This window comes from Nannospalax galili, unplaced genomic scaffold (genome assembly GCF_000622305.1).
Source record: "Nannospalax galili isolate Female #2095 unplaced genomic scaffold, S.galili_v1.0 scaffold304, whole genome shotgun sequence".
NCBI lineage: Eukaryota > Metazoa > Chordata > Mammalia > Rodentia > Spalacidae > Nannospalax > Nannospalax galili.
Genome location: NW_008352325.1, coordinates 3,001,844 through 3,015,564, shown reverse-complemented (window position 1 = coordinate 3,015,564; position 13,721 = coordinate 3,001,844). Strand labels below are relative to the sequence as shown.

Genomic DNA, 13,721 nt, shown 5'->3' with positions numbered 1-13,721 from the left:
ACATAAAATAATGAAAAACAATAAATATAATAAAAAAAGATTGAGTCAAGTATTTTACTTATTTTAGCACATGGAGATTAATAACACCTTTTAAAACATTAACTTTAAAATTAACACATATAATCTCTACAAGGTGCTTAGAAACTCTCTTCCTCTTTGAAAGGTTTTCCTTTCAAACCATATATATATATATATATATATATATATTCTGACTAATCACTTTAAAATAGTTTTGCTTGTTTGTGAGTTTCAATAATGAAATTATACGGTGTTTATTAGTGCTTTTTTTTTGGCCAGATCTTCCTGTAGCCCTGGAACTTGCTATGTAGACCAGACTGACTTTGATCCTTGATCTCACAGGGATCTGCCTGCCTCTACCTCCTGTGAACTGGCATTAAAGGCATGGGCCACCAAATCTGGGTCAGTGTGTTTACTCTTTAACGAGTGTCTTATTTTCAAACTCCCATGTTGTGGGATGTATCCATATTGTTTCATGTTGAGATGCTTTTACTTCGTGATACTCCTGCCTTTGCCTCAGAGTGGTAGGGTTACGGACATGGGTGGCCACACTTGGTAGCAAATGCATTTGATTAATATTTTCAACTTACTTTGAGTTTACTGGGATAACGCCATTGTTATTTGATGAGCCAAGCTTTGGTTTCATTATAATACCAAACTAGTAGTTGCAGCTCTGACCATTTCTCACATGATCAGGCAAGTGGAAAGGGATGTGATAGAATATGTTATCTCCCAGTTCAGGGGACCTGAATTCTGAGATCAATGCATCTGTGAGCTGATCTCTCTGAGGCTTTGTAGTGTGTTCCAGACTGTACCTCAGCAGGTAGATGCTTGTGTTGTCCTGTGCTGGTCATACCACACCATCCTGTTATGCATATCCCATGTCCAGATTCGCCTTTTGCATAAGGACACCAGTCATATGGGATAGAGCCCCTTTAATGATCTCATTCAAACTTAATTTTAACAGTAAAATACATCTCCAAAGAAAGCCACAATTCTAAGTACAGGGTGTTAGGATTTCAGCTTTTCATGTGCTTATTCTTTGGTGTATCACAACTCAACCTCTTATATAAAGCTCCATTGAATAAACATATTAAAACCTCTGGATTATTTTATTCCCTCCAACAAGAGCTCCATTTGGCTTTAGCATGTAATTAGAATAAAAAATCATATTATAAAACTCAGAATGCAAGGTGACTGGATTAAAGAGCCCTTTTTTCTCTTACCTGTTTCTGTTTCTCCTAGGGTTTCAGTGTTCGATGGTCCCCAGTGAAAACCACATTCAGTTACCGAGTCCCAACGTCTGTTTTCTTCACTCCTGTGCTTTAGCTCATCTCCATGGTTTATTGTAAACTGTATACCTCTGCTTCACTTTTAGCTCTGTAGAGCTCTGTCATTCATGTGTCTCTTTGTTGTGGGCCTCTGTGGTGAAGGAACTGAGCAGTGCATCTGGGTAGAAGGTTTCACTTACAGATTCCTCTGGGTTATGGGCTCTTTAGGTCTGGTCTGTCTTTGTAAACCCAAATCTTTGAGTTTTTAACTCAGAGGGGTGATTCCAGCTCTGCTCAGCCCTTCAGCCTCTAGGGGGCCACTTTATGCACCTCTTCCTGTCTCTTCCTCTGTCCAGAGGGCATGAGTTTTAGCCACAGGTGAGCATGTACTAGGCACCCTCGTGAATTTTCCTTCTCTCTGGGATGCATACCTGTAATTGCTTACTACATGGTTATGGCTTGCATTCAGTTGTCCACTTTCTCTGGGACCAGATTTTTCTGAACAGCTTCAATTAAGGATTTGAAACCTGCATAGAAATAAAATGTTTTAGATTGACAAAAACGACAAGCCAGGTATGGTGGCACACAGCTCAGAGGCAGGGAATCTCTGTGAGATGCAGGATAGCCTTCTCTACAAAGGGAGTTCCAGGCCAACTGGGGATATAGAGAGACCATGTTTCACAAAACCAAGTCAAAACAAAACAGAATGAAAAACAAACAAGCAAGGCGAGTGACAAGATGTATTCTGTTGGGGGAATTTGCTCATGTGATTGTGGAGCCTGAGAAGTCTCACAACAGGCCATTTGCTTTTCATAAGGGGAATCCAGGATTGCCAGTAATGTGGTTCAATCTAAGTCCCCAAACCCCAGAAGTAGCCAAGTGGATAGTGTAGGTCTCACCCAAAAGCCAGGGAGTAGCTGATACAGTTCCTACAGCCCAAAGTGCAATGTTCTAATGGTGTGCTAATGGCCAAGGGTAGAAAGAAAAGGGTACAAAAAATGGGGGGTGGGGGAGGTATGTGAATTTGCTTTCCTCTGCTCTTTTGTTTATCTGGCCCTACAGCCCAGGCCTAGAAGGGGTAGTAGGTCGGTGTGGGTATTGTGGGCGAAGATTTGTTGTTGGACGGTGCTTTCCTGCTGAGTGTGGCTCTCCATGCCCGTCTTTTCTGGAAACACTCTCACAGACACACTCCAAAGGACTGCTTTACCAGTTGTCAAGATGTAATTCAGTCAGACTGATACTTACTAAACATCACGGCACTTACCTATTCTTGAACCTCTCATGCTTATATCTAATTTCAAAGGCTCTACCTCTACTATCATTACTTGGAGCGTTAGCTTTCAACAAATGAATTTTGGGGTGCACATTCATTCAGCATAACATGAAGAAAACTTAAGAGCATACTATTATGTGAAGGAAGGCACGAAACGTTTCATGTTACTCCAACTCTCTGCTATTCTAAACAAGGAAAAACCATAGCAAGAAAAGGTGATCTTGAAAGTTTGGCAGGGGGAGCGGAAGGGTGGATAGAAGGAGCTCGTTAGATTTTTAAGTTAGCGAAACTATTATTTATGATGCTCTATTGTGCATAAAACAGCACTGCAACACAAAATGTGAACCACAGTATAAATGACAGACTTGGATGGTAGGTCAGTGTTAGTTCTTCTGTGATTACAAACCTACAATGCTGATGCAAGCCACTCTAATGGGAACACCCCAAGTGGAAGGAGTGAGAGCATATGGAAGCTTGCGATGACATTTTCAAACTTCCGGTAAGAGGAAAAGTGCTCTAAAAGCACTTAATTTTGTTAAAAAATTACTTCCTCTTCTTTTAGTACAGTACCTTTCTATATTCCCTTTCTGGAATTAAATTTATAATGTTGCCAGTGCAGGGGGTATGTAAGGACAGGCTCTTTACTGAACTCAGGGTCAGCTGCATTGCATGAGCTTTAGTTTTTCATACCCAATATGAAGGCAGCATTTTAATTATAACTACTAAGGACATTTTTATCATTGAAGAGAATACAGGGGCTGGAGAAATGGTTCTGTGGTTAAGGACACTGACTGCTCTTACAGAGGACCCAGGTTTGGTTCCCAGCATCCACATGGTGGCTTACAAAAATCTGTGAATCCAGTTTCAAGTGATTCGATCCCTTCTTCTGGCCTCTGTGCACACTCAATACACATGGTGTACATACTTACAAGCAGCCAACACACTCTTGCACACAAAAAGGAGCTCAATGAAATGTTAATAAATCTTTTAATCTGAAGTGACCTTGAAAATATGTATCAAAAATAAAAAAGTCAGATGCACAAAGACTAATGAGTCTGCATTCTTAGTAGGACATGCAAAGGCTCCACAGGGTGTGTGTTCATATCTACTGTGTGAAGAATACTTGGAACAGGCAAACCCATAAAGAGCAAACACAGACCAGCAGCATCAGGGGATGAGGAGAAAGAGATGGATAGGGGAGCACTGGTTCTGGAACCACAGTGCAAGATGATTGAAAGCCATATGAATATTAGTGCCATCAAAGTGTACACATTAAGTGGTAAATTTTGTGTCTTATCACAATAAAATAGACTAGGAAAAAATACAAGGTAGAGAGAAATTTTCAGAAGCAGATGAAATATATATCCTGATATTATATACTGGTATAATTAACAGAATTATAATATCCTAGGTAAGGTCATTGAACACATGCAAGTACATCTCATTGTGTCATAAAGACTCAAAATAGGCTGATAAAATTTTTGAGTGACAAATAGAAAATATCTATTGTGCAACAGAAATCAGATTGAGAAAAACTTTGGCCCCACTTACTTAAGAAGAAACCGAAGTCTAATGTATAACTCTTTTTAAAAATTTATTTGTATGAGTCCTTTGCCTTCATGAATGTAAGTGCACCTGTGTCTTGCAATGACCACAAGGCTAGAAGACGGTGTGGATTCCCCTGGAACTGGAGTTAAGGATGGTTGTTAGCCACCATGTGCATTCTGGGAAGTGAACCCAGGTCCTCTCAAGAGCAGCCAGTGCTCTTAATCACTGAACTATCTCTCCACCCCCTAATGTGTAACTCTTACTAGTTTCAGAAAAGGGTACCAGAGAGGTAGAGAAATCAAAGTCATATTGACTTTTTCTTTGCACAAATCCATGTTTTCTTCCCTTGTTTGCATATTTCATGTACATATATATTGCTTTGATAGAAATTAAATGATCATTAATTCCTCACTGTGCTTTTTCTTTAAGTGCTTAGAATCCCAGTAGTAATCACACCTTCTCAGCAACTCTCTCTTTTCATAACACTTGAATTTAGGAAGAGAAATTTTCTTTCCCAAAGTGTCCTTAAGATTCTTCATGGTCAACATCATTTTATGCATGTCTTTAAATATGTATGTTTTATCCATGTCTTTAAATATGTATGTTTTTACATAACCTTCACTCCAGGATTAGTGGTAATTATTGTGTAGAAACCACTGAGAATTGGGCCCGTTAAGTTTACTGTCTATCTTTCATATATTCAAAGAAAGTTGACATATGATAGTTCCAATTAACTTGAATTATAAAATCTGTAATTGAAATTTTAAGGATTAATGCATTGATTATTCACAGAGTTGCTTTGGTGGATAGAGGTAGTTGCCACCAGATGGACAAGCTGAGTTTGATCCCTAAGATTCACACAGTGGAAGGAGAGAACCCCCATTGTCCTCTGAGCTCCAGACATGGGCCAGCATCCACATGCACATGAATGCATGGAAAATAATAAACATAATTAAAAAATAAAGCTCAGTGCTACACACACACACACTTTTTCTTTTAACATCCAAGCTTATCATGGTTATGATGACTAACACAAGCTGATTTGGAAAGGAGCGTCTACTGAGCTCATGGGTTGCTCCTGGAAGGAGGAGGAAACAGTTCTTCCCTCTACGCTCTTAGGCTCTCTGTTAGGGCCTTGGAAATTAAACTAATAAAAGGCATATTTGATTGTATATATTCAAGAAAGAGTTTTGCCAGGAAGAAAGTAGATATTGAGAGAGAGAGAGAGAGAGAGAGAGAGAGAGAGAGAGAGAGAGAGAGAGAGAGAAGATATGAAGGAAGAGAGGGAGGGAGAGAGGAGCAAATGATGGGCTGGAAGAATGGGGCTTCCACACCAGTTTCATCAAAGGGAAGGGGGTTGGGGGTTTTGGATAGGGAGGAAAGTTCTGGGCAAGAGAGGGAAAGCCTGACAAATTAGTGTCATCTCCTTATGTTTCTATTTGGCCCCAGTCTTTGCAAGTAGATGTTTCCTTTGCGAGGGGGAAGTTTGTACTCTATCTCAGCCTTCTGGGAAGAGATAAACAGCTTTCCTGGAGTTTGCTGATTTTCAGTTCCCTTTAAGCTTAAAGTATCTCCTCTGCCCAAGATGCATATTTTTGAGTGGCATTTTCTGGTCCCCTTCATTTCTCATTAGGGGAGCCTGTTTGTGCTAAATTAGTTAACTATGGTCAGTTAACGACAATAGACTGATTGTTGAGCCAGATTTAAGGGATGAATTGTGTGTTCAGGAGGCCTGTTCTCAGCCTGCTCTACTTGTGTGCACAGAGATGCGGTGGATCTGGAGTCTGCTTACCAGGCAGGCATTCTCATTGGCTACTGTCCGCAGCAGGATACCCTGGATGAGCTCCTGACTGGTTGGGAACATCTCAGTTACTACTGCAGACTGCGTGGGATTCCAAGGCAATACATCCCCCAGGTAAGCAGCCCTTGGATTTTCCAGAGGAAAAGGACCCAGTAGAGATGCTGGACTCTCAGGTTGGCCTCAAGGTTGCTCATATTAAATATGACTGCCTGGTTGATATTGCATGTTTAGAATGTGTTTGAGGAAGTCCTGGGGAAGAAGCTAAATCAAAGGTAACATCCTGTGTAACACTGTCTCCAGCTCCTTTTCCTTTGTCCTGTAAATGCCCTTTATGCTCACTGGAGTATTCATTTGTAGTCAGGAATAAATATGACAAGCTTGGCACAGAGTGTGTGTGTGGAACTTGGGAGTGATTGGAGTGGGTGACTCCCTTGTGAGCAGGCAAACAGATTCCTGTCTGGGGTGCCTACTGGGGGCCTCAGGGGAATAAAATATTAGCCATAACTGCAGGGACCCCCACAGCTCCTCATGTGCTTTCTGAGGGAAGAAGAGCAGGTTGCCACTTCTCTTGATGAAGCGATGTGGTCAGAGCAGAGCCCAGAGACTTGATGAACAATACAGAGGATGTTCTGAATAGGAAGCTGCCAGAATGGAAGTCACTTAAAGCATATTTTACCCACTGTATACCTCTTTGTAGTATGTGGAGTGCTCGCTGGGTTTCTGGATTCTGAAAAAGGCATAGGAGAAGAAGGGTGGGGTTTATTGATGCATTCGATTGGAGTCTGTGGGAGACAAAGCATCCTAGGATTCATGGGAGAAAAAACTAATAGCTGTTGTCCACCGGTCCATGAAAATTCATTCTCTGTGCTGTTTTTGTAATGCTTCAGTCTTCGTTTCTTATTTACACTCCATAGCTTAGCGTAAAGCCTGAACAAAATCTCTTCACTTCATTATCCAGATCCTGGACCCTTTACCTACTTCCTTTCTTAATAAACCAAGAAAACTGACCTCCCTGCAGGAGACCTTCTGGGTGCAGTCAAACAGCTCTTGGCATCCAATGCTAATTGTTGGCTCTGTCTTTAATGGGCATTTTCCCTGTCAGCTGCCTCCCCTCCATTGTTAGTTTTTGATTGGAGAGGTGGATGCTTGGCAATGACTGTAAGTCTGGACCCTTCTATCTGGGAGAATAACCCCATGAAAAGTCTTTCTTAATAAGACTCGGTGCTTCCTGTCACCCAGGGCAATTGCCTTCTGATAGTCCACTGCCCTTCAGGTTTGTGTTTTCAACCTCTCCACTGAGAAGATATTTTAATGGTCACCAATTAGGAACTTGCTTTATTTCTTTCATGAAACTGGGATGTATTTTACAGATAATGTTGCCACTTGCTCATTCAGAGGTTGATAATAGATCGACAGTTTCTATATATTCCCAAAGGAGATCATGTCTTTGGAGGCAAATTTATCTTTAGTATAAATATGTGAACATTTGAAATGTAGAAGCATGAGAACTAAGAGATATAAGATAACAAGAAATGATTATTTAGTCATGGACTATATCTTGGTGTTTCATCCACTGTGGATCTCAAATATTTAACAGTGAAGACACAAGATGATAATGAAATTAAGTGACAAATGACTATCATCTTATACATCTGTCCCACACCCTGTTCAAAGTAATTAAGAGGTGTATTCCTGATTTTGCAATTGGGAAACTGAAACGGAGTATTGAGATGACTTATCCAGGTCCCACTGATGACAAACCAGCCCTAGAGCACAGGCTTTTGATTAAGAGTTCTCACAAGATTGTCACATCCCTAGAATAATTTATTTCTTACTATGTGCAAATTATGTAACCTTATATTTGCAGACAGATATCCCAGTCACCACTCATCAAAAAATCTTATTTTCCAGTCAGAGACTATTACCAAGTACAACTACTTACACAGATATTGTCTATGAATTGCCCAGACCTAAGTGACACATCTACAATGCAACCTCTACACATAAGGCTCAAGGAACATAGAACAGTGGTAAAGAAGAGGACACTAATGAATCTCTCAGTTCTCGTTAATAAAGATCTGTCATGCAACAGAGGCCAGGAACACAAAAGGTCACAAATGACCAAAGTGCAGAGATTAAGAGTCTGCAGAATGCTCATCCTTGGACAGGACTCTTTTATTAAACTTCACCCACTCAGAGCTCAGGAAGCATTGAGGAAGAGGGGACAGAAAGATTGTAAGAACCAGGGAGGAGTTGCATGACCATATGGAAACAGAGCCCTACAAGCTCCTGGGACAGTGCTCATATAATTCTATGGCAATGGTGTCAGCATATAGAAGTCCTATCCAAACTCAGATAGACAGAAACACAGCATAGAACTGGGGAAACGAACAGCAGACCCAATCTTAGTTGAGAAATGCTGACAACTGATTACTGCTAGGTGAAAAAGAGCTGATCTTCCTAAAACAAGGGGCGCTGACTAGACCTCAGTGGATGGACTTGCACTGGCGAATGTCTGGGGATCCTGACTTGACACAGTAGGCTTTAGCACGGATGACAGAGTATATGTGTTCCAGTGGGGGGTCTAAGGGAGGGACCTGGAGGGGATGGGAGTATAAAGATGATTAAAATTGTTTGAGATTTTCTGTGTGAAATACACAAAAAATCAATAAAAATAAGTCTCCCTTGATTGTTGCTATGGTCTAGGATGAATGTCCTTTTGCTATCAATGGTTCCAATTTATTTCTTGGCCCCTGAAATGATCAAGGAATCAGAAACTATGTGGAGTGAGTACAGGGCTCCTTTAATCTGGAGTTTTTCTTAGTTATTTACCTTATACTGTGCTCCAATGAGTTGGGGCCATGAGGACACCTCCCATGCAAACTTGGGCCACAGAGACCCAAAAGACTTTTTCCTCACCCATCTGCCATGCTCTTTGGCATCTTCCGCTTGGTAAGACAGGCAGCCATCTTGTGTTCCTTGATTCAAGGTGAATCCATGCTTGCTGCCAAGGCCTTTCTAGACCAACCTCACAGCCCCTGGTCCTCCTTCCCTCCTCCTATTATGAGTCAGGCTTTATAAAGAGCTCAACCTGGAGTACAGAGTTCATGGGCCATACATTCCCAAAACTTGCTGAATTGGCTTTCACTTTAGGTAGTGCAGGTTGAAGTGATGATTTCTAGTCTTTCTATTGTTCACATTGCAGTTTTATACCAGGGGGATATTTGAGCCTGCAATCAATCACCTGGTGGTGAAGCATTCTGTATCAAATCACAGCCAAATGATTCTGGAATTTAGGTACAATCTGGGATGCTGGGGAATGTATAAATGAAGTTGCTGGTAATTTCAGGATGAGTATCATATCCAAACAACACTTCTAATTGGGATGACAGCTGGAGAATTCTGCATTTTGGTCTATCTGGGATAGAAGTGGGGTACTTACTGGCCTCATTTTTGTAAATTCGTGCACATCGTTCACAGAGAATACTTCTACTGAGTGTTGTTCCCCAGCATAGTCTGTAGACATGATTTGTATCTTAGAAGTTATTTATGATTCAGAGCAGGTTTTGCAGAGGTAGAAGACCTAGGTCAAAAAGAGTGGAGCCAGCAGGTCGCTGGAAGAGGAAAGGCCAGAAGGTGGCTTTCTATCAGAAATCTTCAATTTCTTTTCCTATTTAAAGTCTCATTTTGATCTTGAATCTCATGGCAGAGTTTTGATATGGCTACATATGCCAATGGGCAGCCTTTGGTTCTGGCATCTGTTGAGTGTATGCTTTTCTGGGTAATCTATTTTTGCGACAAGGATGTTTACCAAAGTCCTACTGTGTGCCAAATATACTGCAAGATAAGCCATGAAGTCGGAAGAATTCCAAACTTCTGCATTAAGTGTGATACAATTTTTAAAGCTTTCTGAAAGAAAAATGTGAGAAATTCTGTAACTTACAACATTTTGTTATTCTGGGACAGTAACAGTGAGATTTTGTGACTCATGACATTGGGAGTCTAGGTAGTATTTTGCCAGCCTCAATTGCCAGGACATTACATTTGCCATTATTTTGATAGTGGTGCTGAGTGCAGAAAAGAGGTCAGCAAAATGCATCTTATTAGGTCATTTTCAGTTATTTTCTGAAAGTGACATTCACAGAGCATTAGATCAGACTGATATATTTGTTCCTGCATTTTCCAGAATCTTCCCTATGATTAGCCACTCTGGAATTTGTAGACTGCACTATTTAACCTTTGGTGAAATTAAGGAACTATAACAAGCATTTTCCTGGTTTCATAAAAGTAAGCAATAACAGTTTGGCAAATTTATTAAAAATGTATTTACTCTCTGAGGTGCATTCTATAGAACCTGGCTTTTTTCATCATTATTTTGTTTCATTTTCTCCTTTATTAGCTTTCTTTCATTTCTAGTCTGAATAAAATGCATTAGAGCAAAATAAACATTTCTAATACACATACATTTTAATTTTAGACATTTATATAGGTCTAAAAATCACCCAGATTTTTATACTTTTGCATTTTTTGCTGCCTTTCAGTTATTAGTGTTTGCTCTTTTCAGAATACATAGAGTTGCAGTGCTGCCCACAGAACTCTTTAATGAAACAAAGATTTCCTCTCCTAGGAAACCTCCTGGATTTCTTCCTCCCTCTTCTTTAAAAAAAATAATTTATGGAGAATTTCATACACATAGAGTGGTACAGGGAAAAATGTAAATAATACTTGTTGAATAATAACAGAGACACTGACTTAGTATTTAGAAATTTGGGGGAGTAGTAATGTTTTTTTAAAAAATACTTTACTTGTTTATTTATTTATTTTTGTCTTTTTGAGAAAGGGTCTCTCTGTAGCCCCAGCTGGCTGGAACTCACTGTGTAGACCAGGCTGCCCTTGAACTCACAGAGATTTGCCTGCCTCTGCCTCCCAAGTGTTGGGATTAAAGGTGTGCGCCACCATGCCCAGGGCTTTTTGCTACTCTAACATTCCCCCCTCTGAAAAGGTAACCCTAAAATCTTTTAAGGATTAGATAAGTGCTCCCAAATACTTTAGACGTTTTTCACCTTTGGAACAGAGTATGCTGCTAAGAGGCCCGATGACATTTTGACTTTAGCCAAGAAACTGGCTACTTTTGTTTGGGATCTTTTTACACTAACTGCCTAGCCAATTCCTACCTCCTATTCTTATCACATCATCCTTTGAAGAGGTTACCCAACTTGTGGATAGGGAATCAGAACACAGACTGCTCTGGCTTCTTTCATGCTGAACAGGGACTCAGGGTGAGGCAATTGGGGAACCCCTTCAGTGGGGCTATCTAAAAGACTCCCAAATTGAATAACTCTTATCTGTAAGGGGAAAAGAAAGTCCTGACTGGTGAATAGGAGATATGAAGGAGAAGTAAAGGCAAGAGTAATTAGCATTACTAGTTCCACACAGGGAACTCGAAAAAAATCAGAACAGGGCAATTTTCAAATGTTCATATGAGAGACCATTGGAATTTCTTGATGTCATCCCTCTATTGGGTTCATCCTCATTTTTCTTTTGTCTTCCAAGGCTGGACTCTAGAGTGATGGATTCAGGATTTGCTTTCAGAAAATTTATAGCTGTTGGAATAGTTAGAATCAGTGTCAGTTCCCTCTAAAAGGCTTTTAAATAGGGGGAGAAAACCAATTTATCGATCATTTTAGAATAATAGCTGGTTGTCCTCCTTAGCTACAGGTGGGCACTACAGTATTAGAGACCAAGATTTGAACTCTTACATGTGAGCAGCACTTTCTGGTTAGGAACAAAATCATCAATGAGAAATAATTGTCTAGATAACTTTTTACATAGACTTAAGCCTAATGTCTGGGAAGTGTAATCCCTTGACCTCTTAAAGAAATATACTGATGACTTTATTCTTTGGTTATACTTTCCTTTTGGGTGTTTAAGACCATACACTTGGCCCAAATAAATCAATTTATATTTACACTTAAGGTCATTTGAGGATCTGTTCCTTGGGGGTCACATGGGCTTGGGAGGAGCCCCTGGCTCCATTCTTTTACCAGTTCCATCAATGTGAAGATAAGTCAAAAGTCCTGCTCAACCATGGCTGACTTCACTTGGAAGCATGGAGGAATGTTTCCTCTGAGTTGACCTCCTCTTTGTAGACTGGATACTAGTTCAAGTCTATCTGGTGGGATCTCCGTGTCCTCCCTGAGCAAGAGGACAGGTGACTCACCACAGTTGTAGGATGTTTTGAGATATGTTCTATAGTCCCCTGGAACTTAGTGGACCTTGGAGGGCAAGGGGCAAAAACTGTCCTTTAAGTCCCTCTGACCACATTAGTATAGGCCTCAAACTATGGCTGTTAAACATCCAATAAGGTTAGTTCCACCAGTCTGGTACTTTTGATTACCATGTGCTATGTAGATAAAGCTTGGGTGAAAAACAAAATATTCTCAGGTAAACCTTGATAGATGTATATTTTGTTCCTTAAACTAGTTGAATAAGCTATGACCTTAGAAATTTTAAGATTATGTGAATATTCTTTTTGTCTCATTGTTTCCATATTATAAGAAACTTAAACAAAGCTTCATCACTTGCTTAGGCTTTCTCATTTTTTTTCTTTCTGTTTTGGAAAATATCTCCATTCCCATATCCTTTTAACATTTTTTTTATTCTCATTTTATTTTTTAAGTAATTATGAGACATAATAACATTAAGAAATAAATTTTCCATTGGTTGTGAGCATTCTTTTCCTGGGGATACTAAGCAATGCTTATTCCCTTTTAAGTTTCTAGTGTCAAACCATGTTTGATTACAGATTTACTGATTAGCCAATGAATTTACTGAGCTTACTTACTGAGATAACTGAGGTGTATGAATGACCTGAGGGTATGCACACTGGAAAGCCTTTTCCCAGCATGAGTCAAGCCTTCTCTTCCTAGCCTTCCCCAGATTGTATACTTTAGCCCTCCCCAAATCCAGGAGACCATGTGTGATTAGGGCCAAATTACATAGAGTTGGGTGGGAAGAGTGGCTGGATAATGTGGTGAGGGTTCAAAGACCCTGCTTTCCCCTCCTTTAATGAAAGAGCACAACCAACAACAAGCCCAGTTGTTATGATGTTTAACAATCGCTCCTCCCTCTTCTGTATGAAGATTATCCAGGATGACAGTCAAACCTCATTTGTGAATCTGCATGAACTCCAGGGTCTCTCTCTCTATTCCCTGCAGAAGCCATCACTCCACCTCCTCTTACCTATAGCATCCTCCTTAGCTATTTGTGTTTGCTTGTCTTAGATAGGACATTTTGAAGTTTTTTTAAAATAATGACTTTATTTTAATCCATATCGCTGTACAGAATGGATGCAGGGTAAAGGATACTTCCTATAAGGTGATCTGTGGACAATGACTTGAATATTTTCAGTGAAAACATAGGATTGGCTCCGAGATGACTTTCTTAGGAAAGTTAGTAGGAAACTCAGGAATTCATCTTCAGGCTCCTTTTGGACCTTGACATCTCTTCCCTTGACTCACAGTGTTTGACCATCAACTACTACTTGAGTCTCTTCGTTCATTTTCTAAATTATGTTGACACTACACCAATGCAGTGACAAAAAATTTAGGTAAAAGATGTTATTGGGAACCATATTATTATCCAAGAAGTTTTGAGGTTTGTAATATTTCATGATTTTCATATTATTAGAACCCCAAATTATATTTATTGTCAAAAATATGTGCTTTAGCTTAATCTTGTTTTATTTAGACTTTAGGATATACAGTTATCAACTGGTCTTTATGTTCCTATAAATTTTATCCTTCTAAAT

General features: G+C 39.9%; 1 protein-coding gene across 1 annotated transcript in view; it reads left to right on the top strand.

Annotated features, from left to right (window-relative positions):
• The window catches only part of Abca13 (ATP binding cassette subfamily A member 13), a 449,044-nt gene that overhangs the window by 375,723 nt on the left and 59,600 nt on the right, over positions 1–13,721 (top strand). Inside the window, exon 55 of the mRNA XM_017802262.2 lies at positions 5,875–6,025. Within this exon, the coding sequence (XP_017657751.1) occupies positions 5,875–6,025 (151 nt within the window). The remainder of the gene's footprint in view (positions 1–5,874; positions 6,026–13,721) is intronic.